The sequence below is a fragment of the Drosophila navojoa genome, chromosome 3 (assembly GCF_054131105.1).
Source record: "Drosophila navojoa isolate 15081-1374.11 chromosome 3, UAZ_NAV_1.0, whole genome shotgun sequence".
NCBI lineage: Eukaryota > Metazoa > Arthropoda > Insecta > Diptera > Drosophilidae > Drosophila > Drosophila navojoa.
The window spans coordinates 30,834,826-30,861,048 of NC_142891.1; the positions used below are offsets into that span (position 1 = coordinate 30,834,826).

Below are 26,223 nucleotides of genomic sequence, written 5' to 3' on the forward strand. Positions count from 1 at the left end.
AGCTAGAGTCTCCAAATTTAAAATGTATATTAAGATGTATTTTAGACAATTTCGGTTTTTGTTAAAATTTACCCCCCACCCCTTAATCCACCCCCTCACCATCATCTTTGTAATAGTCGTATATCAAATACTAGAGACTTGTGCTTCGGTATACACATACATTTAAACATCATGATTACGTTCTGCAATTTTCATTACGATCGTACGTATAGAAATTAAATTATTCAACGAATAAGTTCTCATAATATCGCCAACACTGCAGCGCAACCCAAGCGCAATCGCCTGTATATGTGAGTGTGTGTATGCGCGTGTGTTTGTTTGTATGTGTATGTGTGTGCGTGTATTTGTTTGTATGCGTGTGTGTGTTTGCGTGTGCGTGTGTGTGTGCTAACTATTATTGAATATCAGTTGCTTGTAGGGTTCAGGGGATCTCGTAGTCGAGCAGTCTCGACTAGAGCTTTCTTACTTGTTTTTTAAATAATTTTTAGCGCAAAATGAAAAAGTGGTGCTATTATTTTTTTCGGCATTTTTTCGGCTTTTTTGAGAATTTTTTGAATTATATAAAAACTATGAATATTTTTGTGATAATTCTTTTTTGCCGTAATAACTAATTCATTTCTGCTTATCTGAGTGAAAAAATTACATCAATACATTGATAAATGTGTCCAGGAGAACTCCTCAAACTCTGAATATGCAAGTGGTGCTATTTTATTTTTCGCAGCTGTACATATTATCGAATATTGTCTATATTCGTATGTAAGTTTAATGCTTGATCACTCGTTTTCTGTCTTAGGGCATCGCTTAGCTGCTTTTTTTCTTTATTTCGGGCTCTTGGGTGGGGTGTCAATAGCTTTTCTGCAATTATAAAGCATCCAAGTGAGACAGCACTTTTTTCAAAGAAATACAGCACATGGCCATGACTAAAAGCTTGCCTATCTTAACAGTGGGCACAATGTTTTCTGCCAAACTTTTCCAGGGCTATCATTATAGAATAACATTATCTGTCTCGTCGCAAAAGATTACGTTATTCCGCAAGTCAGAAGGAAAGTGAATATGGAGTTTTGCGAAGGTCTTAATATTTACAACAGACAGCAACGGTTTATTTCTTGCCACATGTGATAAGCATTTAAATAAATGTAAACTAAGAACTTTTTGTACAGTCTCGAGGCACGCTGTCTTTTGAATGTTTAATTTAATTTCCGTCGCCCAAGTCCCTGGGACTTTTGTGTGGGTTGTCTTCCACTGTCTTAAGAATTTGTGAACGATCCCGTCCAAAGACGTGTAGTTCCAATCTATTTTATTTTTCTGCCGAATTAATTATAAACTGTGATGGTGTTTCATTTGATATAATTAAAATACACTTATTGTATCAAATTGTCATTGGTATGTGTTTGAAGCAACCGAGCTTTTTCAGTAACTCTGGCTCCAATCATTAACGAAGGCACAAATAAAAGCCAATACGATGTAATTAGCTTATTATTTATTAATCTGTCTGTGGTAGCTGTTTAGGAAAAGTAATTTCGATGCGACAGCGACAAATATGTAGGCGTTTCACGAAGAAAGACATTTTAGTACATACTTTAAAAAATAGAAGTAATGAGTAAACTAACAGCGAATGAGAATGACAAAATGCAAAGGATTAAATTAATAGAAACTTATTAACTATTAAGAGCGCCGTTTGTTTATGTTTACAAGACATTGCGAAAATTCAAATTTTGATTAGGTATTGATTCCAAGACCTAATCAAAACGAATGACGAATAATTTTGATATCCCCTTAGCTTTTTTCCGTTGTATTTCATATAATGTTTGCATTTAGTATTAGTCCGTTCGTATGAGTGCGTCGATCTCAGAAGATGCAAAAGCTAGAGAGCTTAAATTTGGCATACATACTCGTGTATACCATACGCAGTACAAGTTTGCCTTATTTTTTCGATCACTTATTCGATAAATTTTTATTGAGAATAATTGAAAAGTTTCTTTTGTTTTTTTCAGCCTCATTTGAATACTTTTAGACCTGGAGATTTATTGCGAATATACAATACATAAAAATATTATACAATTCACAGATTTTTTTTCGCCCCAAATTTGTAAAAAACATAATTCATGTACTAGAGACTTTTACGTTCTGAAAGTTTAATCAAGATTGTATGTCTACAAAAGAAATTATTCAACAAATAATTTCTCATAATATCGTCCACACTGCAGCGCAGCCCAAGCGCAGTCGCTGCTTACTACGCATTTAGCAGAGCGCGTTCTTATACGTGCGTGCGGATGCATGCATGATTCGAATATCAGATTGAAGTTTTCAGGTTTTATCTTCCTAGCCGAACAGTCGACTACAGCCTTCTTACTCTACTATACTCATTCACGAATTCAATGTCCGTCTTGCTGTCCATCCGCCTGTCCGTCTGTAAACGCAGTCTATTTCGGCGCTATTGAAGCTAGAGACTTGAAATATTAAAATTTTATAAAGTATTAAATTGGAAAATTCATTTTCCGATATACCAGAAATCATGTTAGTTGAAGGGCTAGAAAGCTGAAATTTGGTATGTAGATCCGCGTCGACCACCAAAGAACACCAGCAAATCGAATAAAACTGTATCTCCCAAAGCTGTAAATCTAGAATGCTAAAATTGCACGTGAGCTAATGCTTCGATTCTTTAGAGATGGGTGGAAAAATTATATATCTACGCCTGTTATATAGTGATGATCAAATTCTGCTATATTTTAGGCACTATTGATGCTAGAGGCCTGAAATTTGGTATATATACGCAAGTTGTCCTCTCAATTCCAACAAGCTATAATGGATTTATCCCCGCCCAAATGGGGCGTGGCCAACCGCAATATCTCCTATGTATATCTCCTAAAGTATATGAGCTAGGAGCTTCAAATTTGGTTAGTTAAGTTACCAGTAACCTCCTCTATCGATTCCCCAAATAATATGGTTACGCCTCTTTAGCTGCGTGGACTATAAAAAAAAGTACCCTGTAATTTTTTAATTTTTTGAGCGTAATTTTGCAGCTAGGTTACCGTTAGCTTGTTCTGCAAGCTGACCAAAAATGAAGTGTCTACGCCCAGTAGGGAAGTGGTAAATCGCAAAAACTGAACTTTCTACAGTATTTGAGCAAAACTTAGCTACTAAATTGCTGATGAGGTGAAGTTGGTAACGCCCGACTGCAACGCTCTTACTTGATTTTCTTTGGATATATATTGTATGTTTCTTGTTATTTATTCTCAATGTTTCTGTTATTCATTTTCTTTAAGAATGCATGAAGCAAGAGTTAAGTTAAACAAATAAGAAAGCTCTAGTCGTAAATTAATAACTTAATTAGTTTCATGAGCATAGTTCATCAACAAGAAAAGTTATTAAGCAATTTAGTTTCCATTGTAAGCCTACACTCCAGCCAATGCGTGTTTTTGCTTTCATTCCTATGTTTTCCTGTGTGAGTGTGTGTTTCTTGTGTAAGCAGAAAGACTCAAAAAATCATTGCATTTTCGCTTTTACTCTATGGGAGTTCAAGATGTTAATTTTATTTGATTATTTAGCTGTCTTTTCTGAAAATTTGAAATCATTCGGTTGGCTGGGTAGCTATCTTCTATCTTCTATATATATATAAAAGAAAGTTGTATAAAAGTGTTCCATCACTTATAACTCGAGATCTGCTGGACTAATTTTCATGGTTTTTGATTTGTTGGATTCGTCTCCGCCACTAGTAGGATAATAGACCTTAAAAATACTTAAAAAACTTGACGAATACTTGAAAAACGCGGTTTTTTCCCTAAAGATTCAAATTTCCATTGATACTCAGTAGGCTTGATAACAGTGACAGTTTTCGGTCCTGCTCTTATGTAATAATAGTATAGAAGTAAATAAACAAACGGCACAGCCTCAGGCAAACCTGGCTATTCATAAAGAAGCACATTTGATAAAAATAATACGCGTGCATACAGAAGCTAAATAATCTCGAAAGTTCTAGTAATTGTTTGTCTCAATCATAAATTTGTGTAAATTATTTATATTTATATTTATTGATTGTTTTATGTGGTTTTGTGCGAGGGCATATTCAGTATTACTATTAATAACAAGTAAGAAGACTAGTCGAGACTGCTCGACCAATCTTTGACTATTTGTGGCCTTAATCTAGAAAATGCGTGTTTTTCTCATGGTCACGTGTTGGCAAATCATCCGCCTTATTTGTGCTTGCACCTGACCAAAAAACAAAGAATATCGTTTACTACTAGGTGCTTGAATGAAAATCCCATTAATAAATTAATCCAGAGTGTATCCCAACCTGAGCAACATAGCTTTTAACAATTTTTTAACTAGAAATAATGGATAGGGCAATGCAACGTTTGCCGGGCTAGCTAGTAAGAATAAAAAATATAAAAAAGTTCAATGTTACACTGTTGCAATCCGGTCATATCTAACAAATATATTTATTAATAATGAATCTATGGCCCTTTTTTTTTTTGAGTTCATTAATACCATTTGCCCTCTGCAACGTCGCGCCCTTTCAGGAGGATTCGCGCACCAATTGTTTTTGTTCCTCTCCCACAGCTCTATCATTTCTCTTGGAGCCAACCATAATTCGCAGGCTGCGATTTCACATGACTCCATGCATTGGTCTAGAGATTCCAGAGCTCAGTTTGTTGTCTGTAGCAGCACAATATGACAAACTGTCGAGCGCGGTGGCTGCTTTTTTATGGTTTAGGGGCGCATTTACAAAGACTGTGTTGAACCCTTAATTTTAATCGATGGAATAACATTTTAGGAGTAATGCCTGACCATTCTACAAAAGAATTTGGAAAATTAAGTCAACATCTGAGTTTTACAACCGGAAAATGCAAAGCAATGGTTCAAAGAACACGTCCTATTTGGTAAAAAAGTAGGTAATATTGAAAGGATTCAAGTGCATGAAGTGTCCTGAGGTATCTTCAGACATGAATTTTATTGAAAATTCATGGAGTCATGTGAAATCGCAGCCTGCGAGTTATGGTTGGCTCCAAGAGAAATGATAGAGCTGTGGGAGAGGAACAAGGAGAATTGTTGCGCGAATCCTCCTGAAATGGCGCGACGTTGCAGAGCGCAAATGGACTCAAAAAAAGAAATTAATTATAAAAAGTGTAACATAATTAAAAAAAAGTAACATTTGACTTTTTTTATATTTTTATACCCTGAACCCATTGATAATGGGAAATCAGGGTATAATGGTTTTGTTAAAAGTATGTAACAGGCAGAAGGAGGCGTGGCAGACCCCACAAAGTATATATATTCTTGATCAGGGCGACAAGCTGAGTCGATTTGGCCCTGTCCGTCTGTCTGTCCGTCCGTCCGTCCGTATGTATGAACGCGTCGATCTCAGAAGATATAAGAGCTAGAGACTTCAACTTTTTTTAAAATGTCCGTATATTATCACTAAAAAAACGATAACTCATTCCGATACTTTTTTATCGATAAAAAACCTTACCGAAGATGACTTAAAAAATTATATCTCCTACATCTTTCAAGCTAGAGTCTTCAAATTGTCTCCAAAATGTATATTAAGATGTATTTTATACAATTTCGGTTTTTGTTAAAATTTACCCCCCACCTCTAAATTCACCCCCTCACCCTCATCTTTGTAAAAGTCGTATATCAAATACTAGAGACTTGTGCTTCGGTATACGCATACATTTTTAAATTATGATTACGTTCTGAAAGTTTCATTACGATCGTACATCTAGAAATTAAATTATTCTACAAATAAGTTCTCATAATATTGCCACCACTACAGCGCAACCCTAGCGCAATCGCCTGTATATGTGAGTCTGTGTGTATGCGTGTGTTTGTTTGTATGTGTATGTGTGTGCGTGTGTTTGTTTGTATGCGTGTGTGTGTGCGTGTGTTTGTTTATATGCGTGTGTGTGTGCGTGTGTGTTTGCTAATTAATATTGAAATATCAGTTGCTTGTAGGGTTCAGGGGATCTCGTAGTCGAGCAGTCTCGACTAGAGCTTTCTTTCTTGTTTACTCTTATAATTCTTTCAACCAACCGAATAATTTTCAGAGAAATATCATACTAATCAAATAAAATTAAGATCTTGAACATCCATAGAGTAGAAGCGAAAATACAGGCCCTTGAAGTTGCAACATTAACTTCGTGTTATAGTTTTGCTCGTCACTGTACATTTGAACTATCATAGTTTTATGAAGAATTTTTGTTGTAAGCTCCCTTTGCAGTCTATGCGTGTTTGCAAATATGAGTGGGTATAGCATATTTCTTGTCTGACTACAAATAAAAGACAATAAAAAAAAATTTAAAGAGTTTAAAAAGCACATTTTAACAATCAAGCGGCGTGCTATTTTCAATGGAATGATGTGTCTAACTCCTTAATTTTATTTATTATTTCAGAGTCCACGTGTAAGCTTATGTTTGATGATAGCAACAGCTTTTTCTCGTCGTCTCCTACTTTGCAACAATCGGTGCTGTTGAGGAATAAAGTGGAGGGGGATGTAAGGCAGCCGCAAATGAACAGCGTAACAAATCCCCATTTGCCAGATTTGCTCAATGGTAAAATAAATTATATTAAAAATAAGTTGTAGAGTAAATACTTTATTTACTACGATAACTTCATATCAGTATACTGAATATTTAATATTCTAAAAAACGTTTATGGCATGATTTCAATTTCTTTTATGTTCCACTTGGGACAATACGACGAATTCCCTGGCGTATTAAATCAATAAGGCATTGATGGATACCAAAATGCTGTCAACACAAATGGTAATTATAATTTTGTATTTGTTTTATTTTATCTTTTTTTTATACCCTGAACCCATTGAAAATGGGAAATCAGGGTATAATGGTTTTGTTAAAATGTATGTAACAGGCACAAAATATATACATTCTTGATCAGGGCAACGACTTTTAAGTGTCCGTATATAACGCGCGCATATCGAGCTTATCACTAAAAATCGATAACTCATCCCGTTATTTTGTTATCGATAAAAATCCTTTTCGAAAATCAGTTATAAAATTATATAACTATATAACAAGCAGAAGGAGGCGTGGCAAACCCCACAAATTATATATATTTTTGATCAGGGTGACAAGCTGAGTCTATTTGGCCCTGTCCGTCTGTATGTTCGTATGTATAAACGTGTGGATCTCAGAACATATATAAACGCTAAAGACTTCAAAATATTTTTAAATGTCCGTATATACATTCTGTCATATTAGTACCCGGAAATTTTAAATAAAACCCAAACAACTTCTCAATCATCTAAATTTATTATATCCCTTCTGAGACAGCACACTTCTTCCAACGAACAATCCAATAATCGAAACCCTTTTTAAAGCTATATTACGGGATTGCCCTCAATTCTCGTTGCGAATTAGGTTTGAAGTCTTCAATGCTATCAAAACGGGTTCCATGAAGTGGAAATTTGAGTTTTGGAAACAGGAAAAAAACACACGGAGCCATATGTGGAGAGTCCGGTGGTTGTTCGATGATATTTGATGACTTTCATTTCGAAAACTCGTTCACAATGATCGCTTTGTGCGCTGGTTCATTATCGTTGTGCAAAATCCAACTGTTGTTCCGTCACAAATCTGGTCTTCGCTACGACCATTCTCTCTTAAAAGGCTCATGACGCCAAGATAATATTCTTTATTGACGGTTTGGCCCTCTGGTAAGAATTCCGAATGAACATCACGAATTCTTCAGTCGACAGGTCGAAGTTCGTCCTGGACGTAGTAAATCGTTCACTTATTTTCGCACCGCTTTTAACTATTTATACCAATTGTAAACTGGAGTTTTCGAAATGGTTTTTGTTCGATATTTTTATTCATAGTAAAAATCGCAACGCACGCAAAAATTGACTGGTTCCTGATGACGCCGTAACCAAACTAAATGACGTAGCAATAAAAATTTACAGAATAGTGGCTGACAGCTGTGCCAACCTGGGAAAATTTTTTTAGAAATATTCTCAAAGGGAACATGTAAAATTAGAATTTCCGGGAACTTTTTTGACAGAATGTAAAGCGCGCATATCGAGCACTTCACTAAAAAACGATAACTCATTCCGATTTCTTATCGATAAAAACTGCTCGAAAATCAGTTCAAAATTATATCTCCTACATCTTTACATTCTTAAATTTACTTCCCACCCCTATATCAACCCCCTCACCCTTTTCAAGGGTTTTTGCTAAATTGCTGATAATTTACATATGTATTTTATTAGGTATGTTCAAATTGATTAATTTTTGAAAAGATTTCATTTTAAAGTTTGCCTTGAAACAATTTGCTGATGCTCAGACTCTATTCTTGTCCGTCTTAAATTTTGCATGCATACTCGTGTATACCTTACGCAGTACAAGTTTATTATATTTTTTCGATAACTCATTCGATAACTTTTTTTCAGCCTAATTTGAATACTATTAAATATTATTATATTTAATTTATGCGAAGATTTTATAATGTACAGATTTACGCGCCCCCAGCCCAAGCCCAGTTAGCAGAGCGCGGGCTTATGCGTGCTTGTGGATTCACGTGTATGTGTGTATGAAAGAACTGCAGAATATTTAGAATATCAGCTTTGAGGGTTCAGGGTATCTCCTAGTCGAGCAGTCTCTTCTATAAAGATTAATGAAAAGGCCGTGGCAAATCGGACCTGAAGATATTGTGATTTCTCAAATTCTGCTATATTTTGGACTCTATTGATGCTAGAGACCTCAAATTTGGTATATATACTCGGGCTGACCTACCAAGGCGAAAAAGCATTGTTGGATATATTTCCGCCCAAATAGGGTGTGGCAAACCGCAATATCTCCTATATATATCTCCTAAAGTATAAAAGCTAGAAGCGTCAAATTCGGATAGTTAAGTTACTAGTAACCTCCTCTATCGATTCACCAAATAATATTGTTACGCCTCTTTAGGGGCAATGCATATCGAAAAAAGCCCTGTGTTTTTGTATTTTTGGAGTGTAAGAATCCTATTTTCGCAACTAGGTTACCGTTGACTTGTTCTATGAGCTGGTCAAAAATGAAGTGTCTACGCCCAGTAGGGGCATGGCAAATCGAAAAAAACTGAATTTTCTGCAGTATTAGAGCTAAACTTAACTACTAAATTGCTGATGAGGTGTGAGTATTCCGCTGTCTGTAACGCCCGACTGCAACGTTTTTACTTGTTTTTTAGCCTCATTTAAACACTTTTAGACTTGGAGACGTCAGATTTACTGGGTATCTATATATATAAAAGAGAGTTGTGAAAAGTTTTCCAGCACTTATAACTCGAGATCTGCTGGACCAATTTTCATGGTTTTTGATTTATAGGATTTGTCTCCGCTGCGAGTAGGATAGTAGATCTTAAAAATACTGAAAAAATTTCACGAATACTTGAAAAACGCGTTTTTTTCCCTAAAGATTGAAATTTCTATTGATACTTATTAGTCTTGATAACAGTGACAGTTTTCGGTCCTGCTCTCATATTATACAATAGTATAGAAGTAAATAAACAAATGTTGTCAGTCAGTCTACGGCACAGCCTTAGGCGAAACTGACTATTCATAGAAAAGCTAATTTTATAAAAAAAAAAAAATGTGTTTGTCTCAGACATTAATTTGTGTAAATTATTCATATTTATATATCTAAATAATAATAAATAATAAATAAAAGATGAGCTTATCAACAAAGTATTTCGGAATATCATTGCTTTCCACAAAATTACTGAATGGTTAAGTGAGCGAGCAATTTGGCGGCTAAAAATAAAGATGTGGATGAACATTCGTTCCGTAACGTGTACTCTTAGACTAGAAAATGTGGATCAAGTTTTAATCGTGAGTACACATTTAAGAAAATAATTTGTTGCTTTTGCGATGTGGATGACCTTAATCTTATAATTCAAAATAAAATCGTTGGTACTCTGTATTCATTGAAATCTATCGACTGTGTAACAATCGAAGAAGAAGCCACTAATTATCCAACTGAATTTTTGAACTCCTTGGACGTGCCTGGTTTACCACCGCACAACTTACAACTGAAGGTTGGCTCGGTAGTTATAATGCTTAGAAATTTAAACCAACCAAAACTGTGCAATGGAACGCGTTTGGTGATAAGAAAACTGATGAGCAATGTGATTCACGCGTCGATACTCAAAGGAAAATTTAAAGATGAGGAAGTTGTTATTCCTAGGATTCCGATGATCCCAACAGATATGCCCTTTGAGTTTAAACGAATTCAATTCCCGATTCGTCTTGCCTTCGCCATGACGATCAACAAATCACAGGGCCAATCTTTGACTATGTGTGGCCTCAATCTAGAAATGCGTGTTTTTCTCAAGGTCAATTGTACGTGACATGCTCACGTGTTGGCAAACCATCCGCATTATTTTTTCTTGCACCTTTCCAAAAAACAAAGAATGTCGTTTACCACAACGTGCTTGAATGAAAATCGGATTAATAAGATAATCAGAGTGTATCCCAACCTGAGCAACATAGCTTTCAACAATTTTTTACCTAGAAATAATGGATAGGGCAATGCAACGTTTGCCAGGCCAGCTAGTATACATATAATGAATACAAACATTTTATAATTTACAGATTTTGGAAACCACATCTTCTTCGCCCCGAAGGAAAAAAAAGTATTTTAAATACTAGACAATTTTGCTTTGGAATGTACATACACTTGAGCATACACTCTGAAAGTTTCATTAAGATTGTACATCTAGAAATTTAATTATTCAACAAATAAGTTCTCTCGCGCAGTCGCTGCGTTAGGCGCAGTTAACAGAGCGCGAGCTCATACTGAGTGTGGATACATGTGTATGTGTAAATAAAAGAAGCGAAGATTGGTTAAAGTATTAGTTTGGAGAGCTCAGGGTATCTCCTAGTCGAGCAGTCTCGACTAGATCCTTCTCATTTTTTTTTTTTTTTTTTTAATATATAAAAAAATAAATTTTTTAGACAGAATTTCTGAAATTATTTTGGTGTACGTATTTTTTCATCATGAGTGTAATTATATGTCTCTTTTCAGAATGGGAGGATGCCTTTAAAAACTTAATGTTACGCAACAACCGACAGGTAGAAGAACAGGTGCTACAGCAACAACAACTTCAAATGCAGCAGCAACATCATCACCAACAAGTACTAAAACAACAAGAAGAATTTTTACGTGTTCACGAATTACAAAAGCGAAGCAGTTTATTAACTAATGGAATTCCACAAACTACACACACTGGTAGAGTATTTATACCAAATAAACATTTCATAACTTTGTACCACTGTAAACCCATTAAAAATGAGGAATGGGTATAATGTCAACCGTTTACTTGAACTTACTGAAAATTGGAAATCAGAGTATAATGGTCCATCCGTCCATCCGACTGTCCGTATGCTTGAACGCATCGATCTCAGAAGATATGAGAGCTGGGGATTGGAAATTTGTTTCTAGGTTTCGTGTATACCACACGAATATCGAGTTTTGATTCAAAAATCGATGACTTTTTCCGTTATTGTTGTTTATCGATTTAACAAATCGAAAATCAGTATATATCTGCTACATTTTTAAAGCTAGAGTCGCCAAATAAATAAATATACATTAAGATGCTCTTTATACAATTTTGGTTTTGTTAAAATTTATTCGCCACCCCTATGTCTATATCTGCCCCTTCACACTCATATTTGTAAAAGGCGTATTTCAAATACAACCTACGTTCCGAAAGTTTCATTAAGATTGTATCTCTAGAAATTAAATTAATCAACAAATAAATTGTGTGTGTGTGTGTGTGTGTGTGTGTGCATTCGTGTATGCGAATTATTATTGAAACATCAGCTTCTTGAAGGGTTCAGGGAATCTCGTAGTCGAGCACTCTCTACTAGACCTTTCTTACTTGTTTTTATACCCTGAACCTTTAAAATGGGAAATCAGGGTATAATTTTTGTTTTGTGAAAAGTATGTAACAGGCAAAAAGAATCATCGCAGACCCCATAAAAGTATATATATTCTTGATCAGGACGACGAGCTGAGTCGATATAGCCCTGTCCGTCTGTTTGTTCGTCCATCCGTCCATCTGTCGGTATGAACGCGTCGATCTCAGAAGATATAGAGAGAGCTAAAATTTTGTGTGCATTATCATGTATACCATACGCAGTACATGTTAGTTTTTTTTTTTCGATAAATCATCCGATATTCGTATTTCAAGTACTAGAGATTTGAGCTTTGAAATGTACATACATTTCCACGATTGTATGTCTACAAAAGCATATTCAACAAATAAAGTCTTAAAATATATTGCCCACTCTGCAGCGCAGCTGCTTGCTACGCAGTTAGCAGAGCGCGGGCTTATGCATGAATGTGGATGCATATGTATGTATGTGTGCGTGCATAAAAGAAGTGCAGAATCAGAGGAGGGTTCAAGGTATCTCCTAGTCGAGCAGTCTCGAGTAGAGCTTGTTTATTTTTATACCCTGAACCCATTGAAAATGGGAAATCAGGGTATAATGGTTTTGTTGAAATGTATCGCAGAAGGAGGCTTGGAAGACCCCACAAAGTATATATATTCTTGATCAGAGCGAAGAGGTGAGTCGATTTGGCCCTGTCCGTCTGTCTGTCCGTCCGTCCGTATGTCCGTATGTATGAACGCGTCGATCTGAGAAGTTATAAAAGCTAGAGACTTCAACTTTTTTTTTTAAATGTCCGTATATATCACGCGGATATCGAGTTTATCACTAAAAAACGATAACTCATTCCGATACCTTTTTATCGATTAAAAACCTTATCGAAGATCACTTAAATAATTATATCTCCTACATCTTTCAAGCTAGAGTCTCCAAATTTAAAATGTATATTAAGGTGCATTTTAACAATTTTGGTTTTTGTTTAAATTTACCCCCCACCCCTAAATCCACCCCCTCTCCCTCATCTTTGTAAAAGTCGTATATCAAATACTAGAAACTTGTGCTTCGGTATACTTATACATTTCAACATTATGATTACTTTCTGAAAGTTTCAATACGATCGTACGTCTAGAAATGAAATTATTCAACAAATAAGTTCTCCTAAAATTGCCAACACTGCAGCGCAACCCAAGCGCAATCGCCTGTATATGTGAGTGTGTGTGTGCGCGTGTGTTTGTTTGTATGTGTATGTGTGTGCGTGTATTTGTTTGTATGCGTGTGTGTGTGTGTGTGTGTGCGTGTGTGTTTGCTAATTATTATTGGAATATCAGTTGCTTGTAGGGTTCAGGGGATCTCGTAGTCGAGCAGTCTCGACTAGAGCTTTCTTTCTTGTTTTTTTTTTTTTTTTTTTGAGAAATAAACCTTTAAACTTTAAGTGTATGAATTTTATTTTTTTTTTTTTTACCAAATGGTTATTAAATTAATCGCTCTGAAATTGGGCAGTACTTACGTTGTTTTTGTATTGTATTTATATACTAGAGTGCTGCTTGAATTCCGGAAATTGTGCTCGAATGAATAATGTGCGATATATTTAAGTTAAGTGACATAAAAGCTAAGCCAAAGACAGGTTGAGTGAAAGAGCTCGTATATCACTCATGGCACTAGGTGTTGAATCAATTACATATATACATAAGTAGAGAATTATAAAGTAAATGATGACATAACTCACATTGTATAAAATCAAAATATAATTTTATTCTATTTCTTAGATTTCCCCAGACAATACTATGGTAATGATGTTGATGCAAATAGAACACAAACACATGCACCCATGCATCCACAGCATATCACACAGCAGCCTGATGAAAATTCCCTGAATGTAAATAATACTTTTGTTGGAAATATGTCAAAGTTTTTCGACTTTCACAAAAGTCAGCAACAGATTCACCAACAGTACATTAATGGACAATCTCAGAAAAGTAATGTGGATTCTCATCGATTAACTATATTTTTGGAAAACAACCGACCTAACTCTTCAGTTTTTGACAACGGTATTTATTATTTTGTATATGACGCGTGATAATAATAATTACATTTTTAATTACAGGTATTTTAAGTCAACAAGCGCAATTACAGAAACAGAGGTTCATGGGAACTTTTGAAAAAACCGTGAGTACTACATATGATATATGAAAACGGAAAATATTGAATTTCATGAATTGAAGAAAAATACTTTCCAGCATAAATCTTCGTACACTAAATTTGGAGTATAGATTCATATTTACTTTATAAAATTTAGATTTTTGTTAAAATTTTACCCCCACCAGTTTATCTTTAAAAAATCGAAAATAATCCCGTTTTATCGATTGAAAATTGTATCGATGTGGGCTTTAAAAAATATACATCTCTTACACCTTTGGACGTATCAGATTTGATATAATTCACCCCACACCCTTAAATACTAGAGAATTAGTCTTTGGCAAATGCTCGCGTTTGAATAATATAATCACAATCTAGAAGTTACATGAAGATCTATCCACAATAAAAGTTTTCTCTGTGTGTGTGCGTGTTTCTTGCTTAAGCAGAAAGACGCGAAGAAATATTTAAAAATAAATTCTTCGAAAGGGTTCAGGGGATTTCGTAATCGAGCCGTCCCGACTAGATCATTCTTTCTTATTACTTACATTATTCTAGAAAATTGTCAATTACTATGAAAACAATTCTGTGCGTGCTGGCCAAAACTTACCAAAAAGAAAATGCAAAAAGCTTGACAAAAATGTTTCATTAGATCTAATGAAATCTATAACTCAGCCCGTTATTTGTTATCGATAAAACCCTATCGAAAATCTGTTTTACAATTATATCTCCTACATCTTGAACGTTAGTCTCCATATTTAGATGCATATTAGGCGTATTTCAAATACTAGAGATTTGTGCTTTGACAAATGTATGCATATCCACGTTTTTATCATCAACTGCTACCATGAAATGGTTTATCAACAAGAAGAGTTGTTAAACAATTCAATTTCTAAGGTAAGCCCACACTGCTGCCAATGGGTGTTTATGAGTGCGTTCGTATGCCTGTGTGTGTGAAAGTGCGAATAATTATTTAAATATCAGTTGCTTAAAGGCTTCATGGGATCTCGTAGTCGAAGTCTCTCTAGTATTGACTACAGTTTTCTTACTGTTTTTTGTTCAATTTAATAGTATCTAGAGCACCCATTAAAAATGGGAAGAGCTATAAAGCTGAAATTTGGAATGTAAATCCGCATCGACCACCGAAGATCACGTGCTATGGCGGATATATCTACGCCTATTAAGAGCGTGGCAAATCGGATAAAACTATATCTCCTAGAGTTTTTAAACTAGAACGTTAAAATTTTGCACGTGAGCTAATGTTATGATTCTATAAAAATGTATTAAAAACTTTATGTCTGCGCCTTTTAGTTTATCTCCTAAATTATAAGAGCTGGAAATTTAGATAGTAAAGTTACCAGTAACCTCCTCTATCGATACCCTAAATAATATTGTTACGCCTCTTTAGGGGCGTGGCATATAAATAAATACCCTGTAATTTCATCATATTTTGAGCGTAAGCATCCTAATTTCAGCTAGGTTACGGTTAGCTTGTTTCATGAGCTGGCCAAAAATAAAATGTCTACGCCTATTAGGGGCGTGGCAAATTGAGAAAAACTGAACTTTCTACAGTATTAGAGCAAAACTTAACCACTAAATTGCTGATGGGGTGTGAATAAGTATTCAGCAGTCGGTAACGCCCGCCTTCAACGTTCTTACTTGTTTTTCTTAGGTCTATGTATGTCACGCGTATATCGATTTTTTCTCTAAAAATCGATTACTACTCCCAATTTTTTATAATCGATTAAAACCCTTATCGAAAGCTCATTTTAAATGTAGACGAATGAGTAACTAATATAATTTCGGTTTTTGTTGAAATTTACCCCCAACTCTATATCAAACAGCATCATCTTTATAAAAGCCGTATTTAAAATACTAGACTTGTGCTTTGGAATGTACATAAATTTGGGCATAATGATTAAGTTCTGAAAGTTTCATTAAGATCGCACACCTAGAAATTAAATTATTCAACAAATAAATTCTAATAAAGTTGCCCACACTGCAGCGCAGCCCAAGCGCTGCTTACTGTGCAGTTAGCGTGTATATGTATGTGTGCCTACAAGAAGTGTAGAGTGATTATAATTTCAGGATTTCTCCTAGTCGAGCAGTCTCGACTAGAGTCTTCTTACTTATTATACCCTGAACCCATTAAAAATAAGAAATCAAGGTATATAGGTTTTGTTAAAATGTACGTAACAGGCAGAAAGAGGAGTGGCAGACCCTACAAAGTATATATATATTCTTGATCAGGACAATAAGCTGAGTCGATTTGGCTCTGTCCGTCTATCAGTCTTTTCAACGCGTCGATCTCAGAAGATGTAAAAGCTAGGTCCGTGTATACCACGCGGAAATCGAGTTTATTACTAAAAACCGATAACTTGTACCGTTACTTTGTTATCGATTAAAAACCTTACCTAAAATCAGATATAAAAATCTTTAAATCTAGTCTCAAAATTTTAATATTTTTTGAGATGATTTTTATACAATTTCTCTTGTCTTATTTTCTGGATACCGGCTCCAAATTCAGCAAATTCCCCAGTTCAGGTCAGATGCCAGTATGACTAATTGTGAATGATTTGGCATTTTTTTAAATATGTAAAATATTCAATAAAATATTAATTATATTAAATTCCGTTAAGCCAATCGACGTTACAAACTAATAAAATGTTTGGTCAATTAACAAACGCACGTGCAGCAGCTACAACTGTTTTCCTATATGTGTGCACACATGCATTTAAACTTATTCTGGCATATTCTTAGAAACACGTTGCCGTTGTTGTTCTAGAGTTCTCAACAGCAAGTTAAGTTTATTTTTGCTAGATGGTGCTGCTTCAGTGAACCTGTTTTAGTTTTGCCATCATCATTTTCACAAGAGAGGTGGTGTTGTGAGTAGCGGCGCGGCGCACGATGGAGAAGACTCGGGTTCAAACCCAGAGCGCGCAATTGATGTCTAGTTTTTTAATTGTTTAAAAATGCTTATATATTTAATTAAATGAGTTTTCTATTTTTCTTATATTTTTTCTTAAGATTTTAGCCATACTAAATGTCCGTATTAGTTTGGTTCAGGGTAGTATCTAGTCGACCACTTTCGACTAGTTTTCTTACTTGTTTTTGTATTAATTTATTTTATTTTATATTATATTTTGAAGTGTTTTCAAATTAATAATAATAGTATAATTTTTCATTTCCAGTCTTCGATAAACCAACCGCCAAACGTGCACTCACCCCAAAATCGTTTCTCACACAACTCATTAGTGGATGATGACCTAGGTAAGATTTTAACTATATTTCCTCTGTATTTTCTGCACAAAAATTATTTTAAAAAAATACTATGAGTACATGATATAATAAGTAAGCCATACTTCTTAAACAAATGTTATACACTTAACCCATTGAGGATGGGTCCTGTCCGTCTGTCCGTATGTTTGAACGCGTCGATTTCAGATGATATAAGAGCTAGGAACTTCACATTTTTTTAAACTGTCTGTGTATATATCGCGCATATCGAGTTTATCACTAAAACTCCATAACTCATCGTTATTTTTGATATTGATTAAAAACTTTATCGATAATCAGTTATAGAATTATATTTCCTACGTCTTCATAGCTAAATCCAAATTTTAAGTATTTATTAAGATGCATTTTATACAATTTCGATTTTTGTTAAAATTTACCCTCATATTTGTAAAATGCGTATTTCAAATATTAGAACGTTTTGTGAAGATAGTCCATCGACAAAAAAAGTTATTAAACAATACAACTTTCAAGGTAATCCCACACTGCCGTCAATGCGTGTTTATGCGTGCGTTTGCATACCTGTGTCAATGCGTGTGCATTATTGAAATATCAGTTGTCGAAGTAGTGCTGGAGATACATCGATGTTTGACGACATCGATGTTTTTCAATCAAAAACATATATATCGATGAAAAATCGGGATTTTTTTATTATAAATGATTTCATTGTTAATATTCTTAATAAAATTACATAATATATATAGACCCTGTTTCCTTAGGAAGCTCGCTTACAGTTAACGTCGGATACATTCTTTTTAAGTGGCCAGATAAATTACTGGTATTGCCACTTGTAAGATACATTTTTCCACACTATACGCATTTAGCTGAACCATTAGACAATTTAGTAACAAATTTCCATACTTCCGACTGTCCATACCTTGTCTTTTTCACGAGTGTTTCTCCTTCGTCAATGCCTACTGTTGGTTTGCGATCACAAAAATAACACAAACTTGTCCATTGCCTGCCAACACCAATATCCTAAAAAAATCTTCTCTTTTTTTTTATTTTATTTTTTATTTTTATTATGTTATTTTATTATTTTTATTTTATATATATCAAAGAGAGTTGTGAAAAGTTTTCCAGCACTTATAACTCGAGATCTGCTGGACCAATTTTCATGGTTTTTGATTTGTTGGATTTGTCTCCGCTACGAGTAGGATAGTAGATCTTAAAAATACTGAAAAAATTTGACGAATACTTGAAAAACGAGGTTTTTTCCCTAAAGATTCAAATTTCCATTGATACTCAGTAGGCTTGATAACAGTGACAGTTTTTGGTCCTGCTCTCATATTATACAATAGTATAGAAGTAAATATATTTATATATCTCGATCGTTTTGTGGTTTTGTGCGAGGGCATATTCAGTATTACTATTAATAACAAGTAAGAAAGCTCTAGTCGAGACTGCTCGACTACGAGATCCCCTAAACCCTTCGAGCAACTGATATTTCAATAATAATTCGCACATACACACGCACACACACACGCATACAAACACACGCACACACACAACAGACACACACATATACAGGCGATTGCGCTTGGGTTGCGCTGCAGTGTTGGCGATATTATGAGAGCTTATTTGTGGAATAATTTAATTTCTAGACGTACGATCGTAATGAAACTTTCAGAACGTAATCATGATGTATAAATGTATGTGTATACCGAAGCTCAAGTCTCTAGTATTTGATATACAACTTCTACAAAGATGAGGGTGAGGGGGTGGATATAGGGGCGGGGGGTAAATATTAACAAAAACCGAAATTGTATAAAATACGTCTTAATATATATTTGAAATTTGGACACTCTAGCTATAATGATGTAGGAGATATAATGTTTTAACTGACTTTCGATAAGGGTTTTATAGATAAATAAATATAAATATAATAAATAAATAAAATATCGGAATGAGTTATCGTTATATTTAAAAAAAAAAGTTATTTTTTAAAAAAAGTTGAAGTCTCCAGCTTATATATCTTCTGAGATCGACGCGTTTATACATACGACAGACAGACAGACGGACGGACAGGACCAAATCGACTCGGCTCGTCGTGCTGATCAAGAATATATATACTTTGTGGGGTCTGCCTCCTTCTGCCTGTTACATACTTTTAACAAAACCATTATACCCTGATTTCCCATTTTCAATGGGCTCAGGGTATAAAAATGCCGCGTCCTTGAAGATCTAATCTTTCCCGGCGAACCCATAATGCAATTAGGCAACGGAATAACTCGAGTCAATTATCTGACGAAGAACGAGAAATCGCCCGAGAAAGGCACCGCGTTAGTTCCCAGCAAGGAAGGGCCTTAATTCATGCTTCTCAAAGAGAGGTAGCCCGTGAATAGGCAATAAGAAATGGTTCACAGCATCAAATCTGTGGCGATATGTAACCAAACTTCAACTGTCTGTAAATATAAGAGTTGCTAATTGCTGAATATCGGTAATGGCCTGTTGACGAATCGAGTGGTTTGATTTCAGTTCCTCAAAATTTTTGCAATTTCGTCTCATTAAAAGATGAGCTTATCAACAAAGTATTTCCGAATATCATTGCTTTCCACCAAAATACTAAATGGTTAAGTGAGCGAGCAATTTTGGCGGCTAAAAATAAAGATGTGGATGAACATTTGTTCCGTAACGTGTACTCTTAGACTAGAAAATGTGGATCAAGTTTTAATCGTGAGTACACATTTAAGAAAATAATTTGTTGCTTTTGCGATGTGGATGACCTTAATCTTATAATTCAAAATAAAATCGTTGGTACTCTGTATTCATTGAAATCTATCGACTGTGTAACAAACGAAGAAGAAGCCACTAATTATCCAACTGAATTTTTGAACTCCTTGGACGTGCCTGGTTTACCACCGCACAATTTACAACTGAAGGTTGGCTCGGTAGTTATCATGCTTAGAAATTTAAACCAACCAAAACTGTGCAATGGAACGCGTTTGGTGATAAGAAAAATGATGAGCAATGTGATTCACGCGTCGATACTCAAAGGAAAATTTAAAGATGAGGAAGTTGTTATTCCTAGGATTCCGATGATCCCAACAGATATGCCCTTTGAGTTTAAACGAATTCAATTCCCGATTCGTCTTGCCTTCGCCATGTCGATCAACAAATCACAGCTCACTAGCTCGAGCAGTCTCGACTAGAGCTTTCTTATTACACCCTGACCCCATTGAAAATGGGAAATCAGGGTAAAATATTTTTGTGAAAAAGTATGTAACAGGCGGAAGGAATCATCGCATAAAGTATATATATTCTTGATTAGGACAATGAGCTGAGTCGATATAGCTCTGTCCGTCTGTCCTCCGATATCTAATGTCCGTCCGTCTGTCGGTATAAAAGCTCAGACGCTAATAAAGCTAGAGACTTGAAATTCGGAACACATACTCGTGTATATCTCAGATTTATAAAGTATGAACATTTTCCCGATTAGAGGCTTGGCAAATCAGAAAATGCATTTTCCGATATGGAAGTAGTGTAAGTAGTAGTGTAAGCTTATTAAAATTCAGTTATAAAAATTATCCTTAGTGCTACAGCCCGAATTGTGTATTAAGTTTCGTAGGTGTTTAATCTTTATTTTAAATATTTTTGAAATTTTACCAAATTATATTAATTAAATTATCCTAGGGTTTACGTCCCGAATTGTGTATTTTTTTACCAAATTATGTTAAGGTCAGTCGCTTATACTCTGCGCTTCATCAGGTTAGGTCCCCCTCCTCTTACACTCATTTTCTTTAACTTTTTTCTTTTTGCCTATTGCACGGCACTTCTTAGATTTTTTTTTATTTTATTATTTCGTATGAGATGTCTCTCATAAAAAGAGAGAAAAAACCCGTTGTTTTTTATTCCTTATTTTCACAAAATAATGCGTGCGCTTTGCAATACAATTATCATTATCTTTCCTATTTTTGGCATTACGTTCATCAAATTTTGTATGCAGCCTTTGAGCTGCTATTCAATATCTTTAAATATATTTTTAGTATGGGTAAAGAAACAGTTTTATCTTTGGTTTAAAAACCAACGACCATAAAAATTAATACCATAAAGTTGCTGAAAAGTAGGGAAAAAACAGAAAACCAATTGCCAATACCAAAGTGCTCGACTAGGAGATACCCTGAACCCTCCAATTAGATATTCTAATCACTCTGCACTTCTTTTCGGCACACATACATACACACGCACGTATTAGAACGCGCTCTTCTAACTGCTCCGTAAGCAGCGACTGCGCTTGGGCTGCGCTGCAATGTGGGCAATATCATAAGAATTTATTTGATGAATAACTTAATTTCAAGTACTGGTGGATATAGGGGCTAGGGGATAAATTACAACAAAAACTGAAATTATATTAAATACACATAAGTCCACATTTAAAATGGAAGGTCTATCTCTAAAGGTGTAGGAGATATAATTAGAAAACTAGCTTTCAATCAGTTTTTTAATCGATAATAAAATATCGGGAATAGTTATCGATTTTTATAGAAATACTTGATATGCGAGTGATATACACGGACCAAGGAAATAATTTCAAGTCTCTAGCTCTTATATCTTGAGATTGACGTGTTCATACATACGGATGGACTGACAGATAATGATACTATTAGAACGTAATCATAATGCTTAAATGTATGTAGCGAAGCATAAGAAAAATCGAAATTGTATAAAATTCATCTTAATGGAGACTCTAGCTTAAAAGATGTAGGAGATATAATTTTAATCAATTAATAATTTTCTATCAAGTTTTTATCGATAAAAATAACGGGATGAGTTATCAATTTTTGTGATAAGCTCGATATCTGCGCGATATATACGGACATTCTAATCAAAAGTTAAAGTCTGTAGCTCTTATATCTTCTGAGATCGACGCGTTCAGCCGACGGACGGACTCAGCTCGTCGCTGATCAAAAATATATATACTTTGTGGGGTCTGCCACGCCTCCTGCTTGTTGCATACATTTTAACAAAACCATTTTCAATGGGTTCAGGGGTATGAAAAAAGACTCCAGTCAATATGCTGAGAAAAGAAATACGCATTAATTTAGTCCGTGTGAACATGGCGTGGTCTACCCAATGGCATCATGTTGTCTTTTCTGATAAGAAAAAATTTAATTTAGATGGACCAGATCTCTATAATTAGTATATCCATGACCTACGCATAGAAGAACATTATTTGGAACGGTTGCCAAGCCGTGCGGCAAGTGGTGTGGCATTGGTGTAGGTAACAATATCTCACAAAAGCACTTGTAAGCTTCAATTTTTGACATCGCGCATGAACGCACAGGACTATAATGACGAAACTAAAACTGCTGTTCCTCGTTTTTGAAACCTGTCTGAAAACCTGCAGTAGATTTTCCAGCATGATAGTGTTCCGATTCAGACTGCCTTCATGGAGTGGCTACCATACTCACCCGACCTTAATATTATTGGAAACGTCTGGTTGGTCAGGAAAGTGTATTACTCTGAAAAGCAGTACAGTACAAAGACAGGGGTAATCAAAGGTATTGAGCACGCATGGTCAACCATATCCATAAATCCAACTTTAAAATTCCATTTCTAAATAATTTTTTAAAGTAATTTTAAATATTTTAAGATGGAGCTCTGATGCTTTAGATTTTATTTAGCTTTGAGGTTGAGTGTAAAGAAGCGCTAACCTGATGACTCGCAGTGTATATTGAGTAAAATTAAGCTGGTAGTAGAATATCTAATTCAAAATCATTAAGTCACAAATAAGTTTAACAAAACGTTAAATCAAATGGACATTCTGCAGCGTCAAGTTTTTTCTATACGTGTATAAATATACAAATTTTTGTGCTATTTTTTATTATTTTAGGTTTCGATCCGTTTATTGAAACACAAAAAGGGTTTGCTGAACTTATGGAAAATGAAGTAGTTCAACAGAATGTAAATGGAATTGTTGGACCAAAAGTACAACAGCAAACACAACTTCCTCATCAAATTCATGATAACATGCAACGCACCCGAATGCCCCCACCTGGGTTTAATCATATGAATTTATTAGGATTTGACGGTGCAACCAAAGTACACTCGAGTAAAATTTTTCCTCTTATTAATATGTCAAGCAGCTCGTTTGGAAATAGTACTGCGCAAGTCGAGCAACATCCGTTGGCAACTAACTGGAGCTCGCATTTGTCAACATTACACCAACCCCAAGGAACACCGATAAATGACTCCCATTTACAGCATCAACTTGCACAAGCTAGCATCCAAAATAAAGGTAAATAAACTTCAATGTTATTTAATGAATAAAAAGTAATTTGAAAATTTGGTTTTTAACATCTTTAACGAAATTTTAACAGTTTGAATAAATAAAATTTTTAAATATGAATAACATTAATTAGATAGTTGTCCTACTATACTGAAAATCAACTCTTATTTTCCACAGTTAAAAGATATTAAAATATGAAGTAACTTCAAATAAGACAAATCATAACTTTTTTTTTTAGTATATAGTAGCAGTGACTGGACTGCAATGGACCCAGCTATATTATCATTTAGGCAGTACTCGTCTTTTCCCCATCAAGCTCAAATGGCTCACCAGCATCAACAAGATATATTTCTGCAACATTTGGCTCAAAATCAACACCAAAACGGACAAGGTAAAATAAGAATTATGCTTGATATAGTTTATAGATAAATTATTATTATTTGTTGCATAGGAGGGTTCAGCAATCAATCCCAACAAGTGATTCCTGGTATGAACATGACCAGTAATATGATCAATGGGCAGTCTACACCTCAAACACAGGTTAATTCAAATGTTCAAGGAATGCTGGAGTTCTTGAAAAACCGCCAATTTGTTTAAATATTGTATCCGATTATTATTGATTGGTTTACCTGTACTACTTTTAATACACTATTGTAATACATACATTGTAAAAAATCAAATATAAAAATCAACGCACGTCGGTCTTTTTATTTCAGTATTTATAATACCAAACCAAAAATAAACGATTTCAGCTCATCTTTATATAAGTCATGGTAGTAATATTAAAACCATCAGGGCTATCTAAATTAAAACGTTTTTCAGTAAAAACAACTGTACGCCAATAAATATACTCGTAAATATACGCAGTCTATAAAAGACATTATTCAAAATATAAATTCATTCATTTTTGGCCAGTTCATAAAACAACCTATCTGCAAAATTTGGATGCTTACGCTCCAATAAGGAGAAAATCGCATGGTATTTTACAATATATCACGCTCCTAAAGGGGCGTAAAAATATTTTTAGAGGAATCGATAGAGAAGGCTACTAGTTACTTAACTATCCAAATTTAAAGCTTGTAGCTCTTATACTTTAAGAGATATAAACTTTTGCGGGCTAAAGATTTTTCGTTTTCGGAAGTCAACCTGCGTATTTATACCAAACTTGAGGTCTCTAGCATCAATAGTGTTCACTCAGCTGTTAGCAGCTGTGAAAAGATAAATAAACATAACATGCATAAATAGACAAATGAAGCACTCGTGTGTAAGCCCTCCAAGTGTACATACGCGTTCTGCAAAAGTAAAGTAAAGTTAAAGAAATCTTGATACAAATATACCACAAACCTCCTAACAGTGTCGAAGTGCTGCTGCAGTGTCTTCAGTAAGACACGGTGATCGTAGAAACGTCCAAAGTCGTCAAAACTACTTTTGTGCCAGCGAAATTGCAAAGTGGAGCCCCGGCCACACACCGGCGGCCACGCTCAAAACAGCTGAGCAAATTAGCTGGGCTTTCGCAAGAAATATAGCATACTTCTAGGGCGAAGTAAATAAAAGAGCGATGAACACTGACAGCCTAGCAGCTGAATCCGAAAGGATTAAGGCAGTAATGCAGAGCAGAATTGATGCACGTATGGCTGAAATACGTGCCAGAAGCAGCGATTCGTCCCTGAAAAAATCGACGTGGCATCCATCCAAGGACCGAAAGCACCAGGCATAAAACGCAAGCAGCTAAGCTCCCCTGAAGCAACCAGAAAAAAATAACCTTCTGTGCTCGACCAACCGAGCACTAGCAAAGCTGCGGCAGCAAGACAGAACAAATTTGCACTTCTTGATCAAGAAGACGAAGAAGACCGCGAAATGGAAGTGACCGCAAATGCTGAAGATCAGCAGCCAGCCGAAAAACCCAAGCCTCGACCGCCTCCTATTTGGTGCCCGGACATTAAATCTGTTGCCAAACTTCAACAAGTCATCGACGAAGTCATCGACCCCAAATCGTACGTAATTAAGCCCAAAAGGAACAACATTGGAGTCCTTACTAATTGCAGCGATGACTACCGCGCGGTCGTAAAGCACCTCTCAAAGATAGGACTGCAGTTCCACTGCTACCAGCTGAAGGAAGATAAGCCCTACCGAGTCTGCGTAAAAGGACTGCACTCAAGCACGGACGTGGACCAGATAAAGTCAGATATCGGTCTGAAGAGCATACAGTTGTAAATATATTTAACCCGCTCAGCCGGATCGACAAAACGCCGTTAAATATATTTTTTGTGGATCTGGCGCAGGCCACAAACAACAAGCAAGTCCACGACCTTCGCATTATAGCTCGCCAGAGATGCACGGTGGAGCTTCCGAGGAAATTCAATGATCTCACGCAATGTCACCGTTGCCAGGAATTCGGGCACACACAGCGCTACTGCCACAAGGCTGCCAGATGCGTGCGTTGCGCCGGTCAACATGCCTCTAAGGATTGTCTGCGAGCAAAGGACCAACCCCCGATCTGTGCTCACTGTGAAGAACAACACCCGGCGAACTACAGAGGCTGCCATGTATACAAGCGACTTCTAAAGGCACAGGCTCCTGCGCAAAAACGTAACCCGGCACGAACCCTCAACGCTGCCCTGCGCTGTGCTGACAAAGGACTTAACATTGCCCACTGCACTGCCGTCCTGCGGACTAACATACGCCC

The 26,223-nt window shown here is 35.6% G+C and overlaps 1 protein-coding gene across 2 annotated transcripts in view; it reads left to right on the forward strand.

Moving 5' to 3' along the window:
• Cnot4 (CCR4-NOT transcription complex subunit 4) overlaps nucleotides 1-24,233 on the forward strand; it is a 34,962-nt gene extending 10,729 nt beyond the window's left edge. For both annotated transcript variants that reach the window (XM_089257607.1, XM_089257608.1), the window contains 9 exons: nucleotides 6,393-6,551; nucleotides 6,729-6,764; nucleotides 11,016-11,219; nucleotides 13,648-13,929; nucleotides 13,986-14,047; nucleotides 17,206-17,284; nucleotides 23,142-23,546; nucleotides 23,776-23,928; nucleotides 23,989-24,233. In XM_089257607.1, the coding sequence (XP_089113733.1) occupies nucleotides 6,393-6,551; nucleotides 6,729-6,764; nucleotides 11,016-11,219; nucleotides 13,648-13,929; nucleotides 13,986-14,047; nucleotides 17,206-17,284; nucleotides 23,142-23,546; nucleotides 23,776-23,928; nucleotides 23,989-24,134 (1,526 nt within the window). In that variant the 3' untranslated portion in view covers nucleotides 24,135-24,233. The remainder of the gene's footprint in view (nucleotides 1-6,392; nucleotides 6,552-6,728; nucleotides 6,765-11,015; nucleotides 11,220-13,647; nucleotides 13,930-13,985; nucleotides 14,048-17,205; nucleotides 17,285-23,141; nucleotides 23,547-23,775; nucleotides 23,929-23,988) is intronic.
• The last annotated feature ends 1,990 nt before the right edge of the window (nucleotides 24,234-26,223 follow it).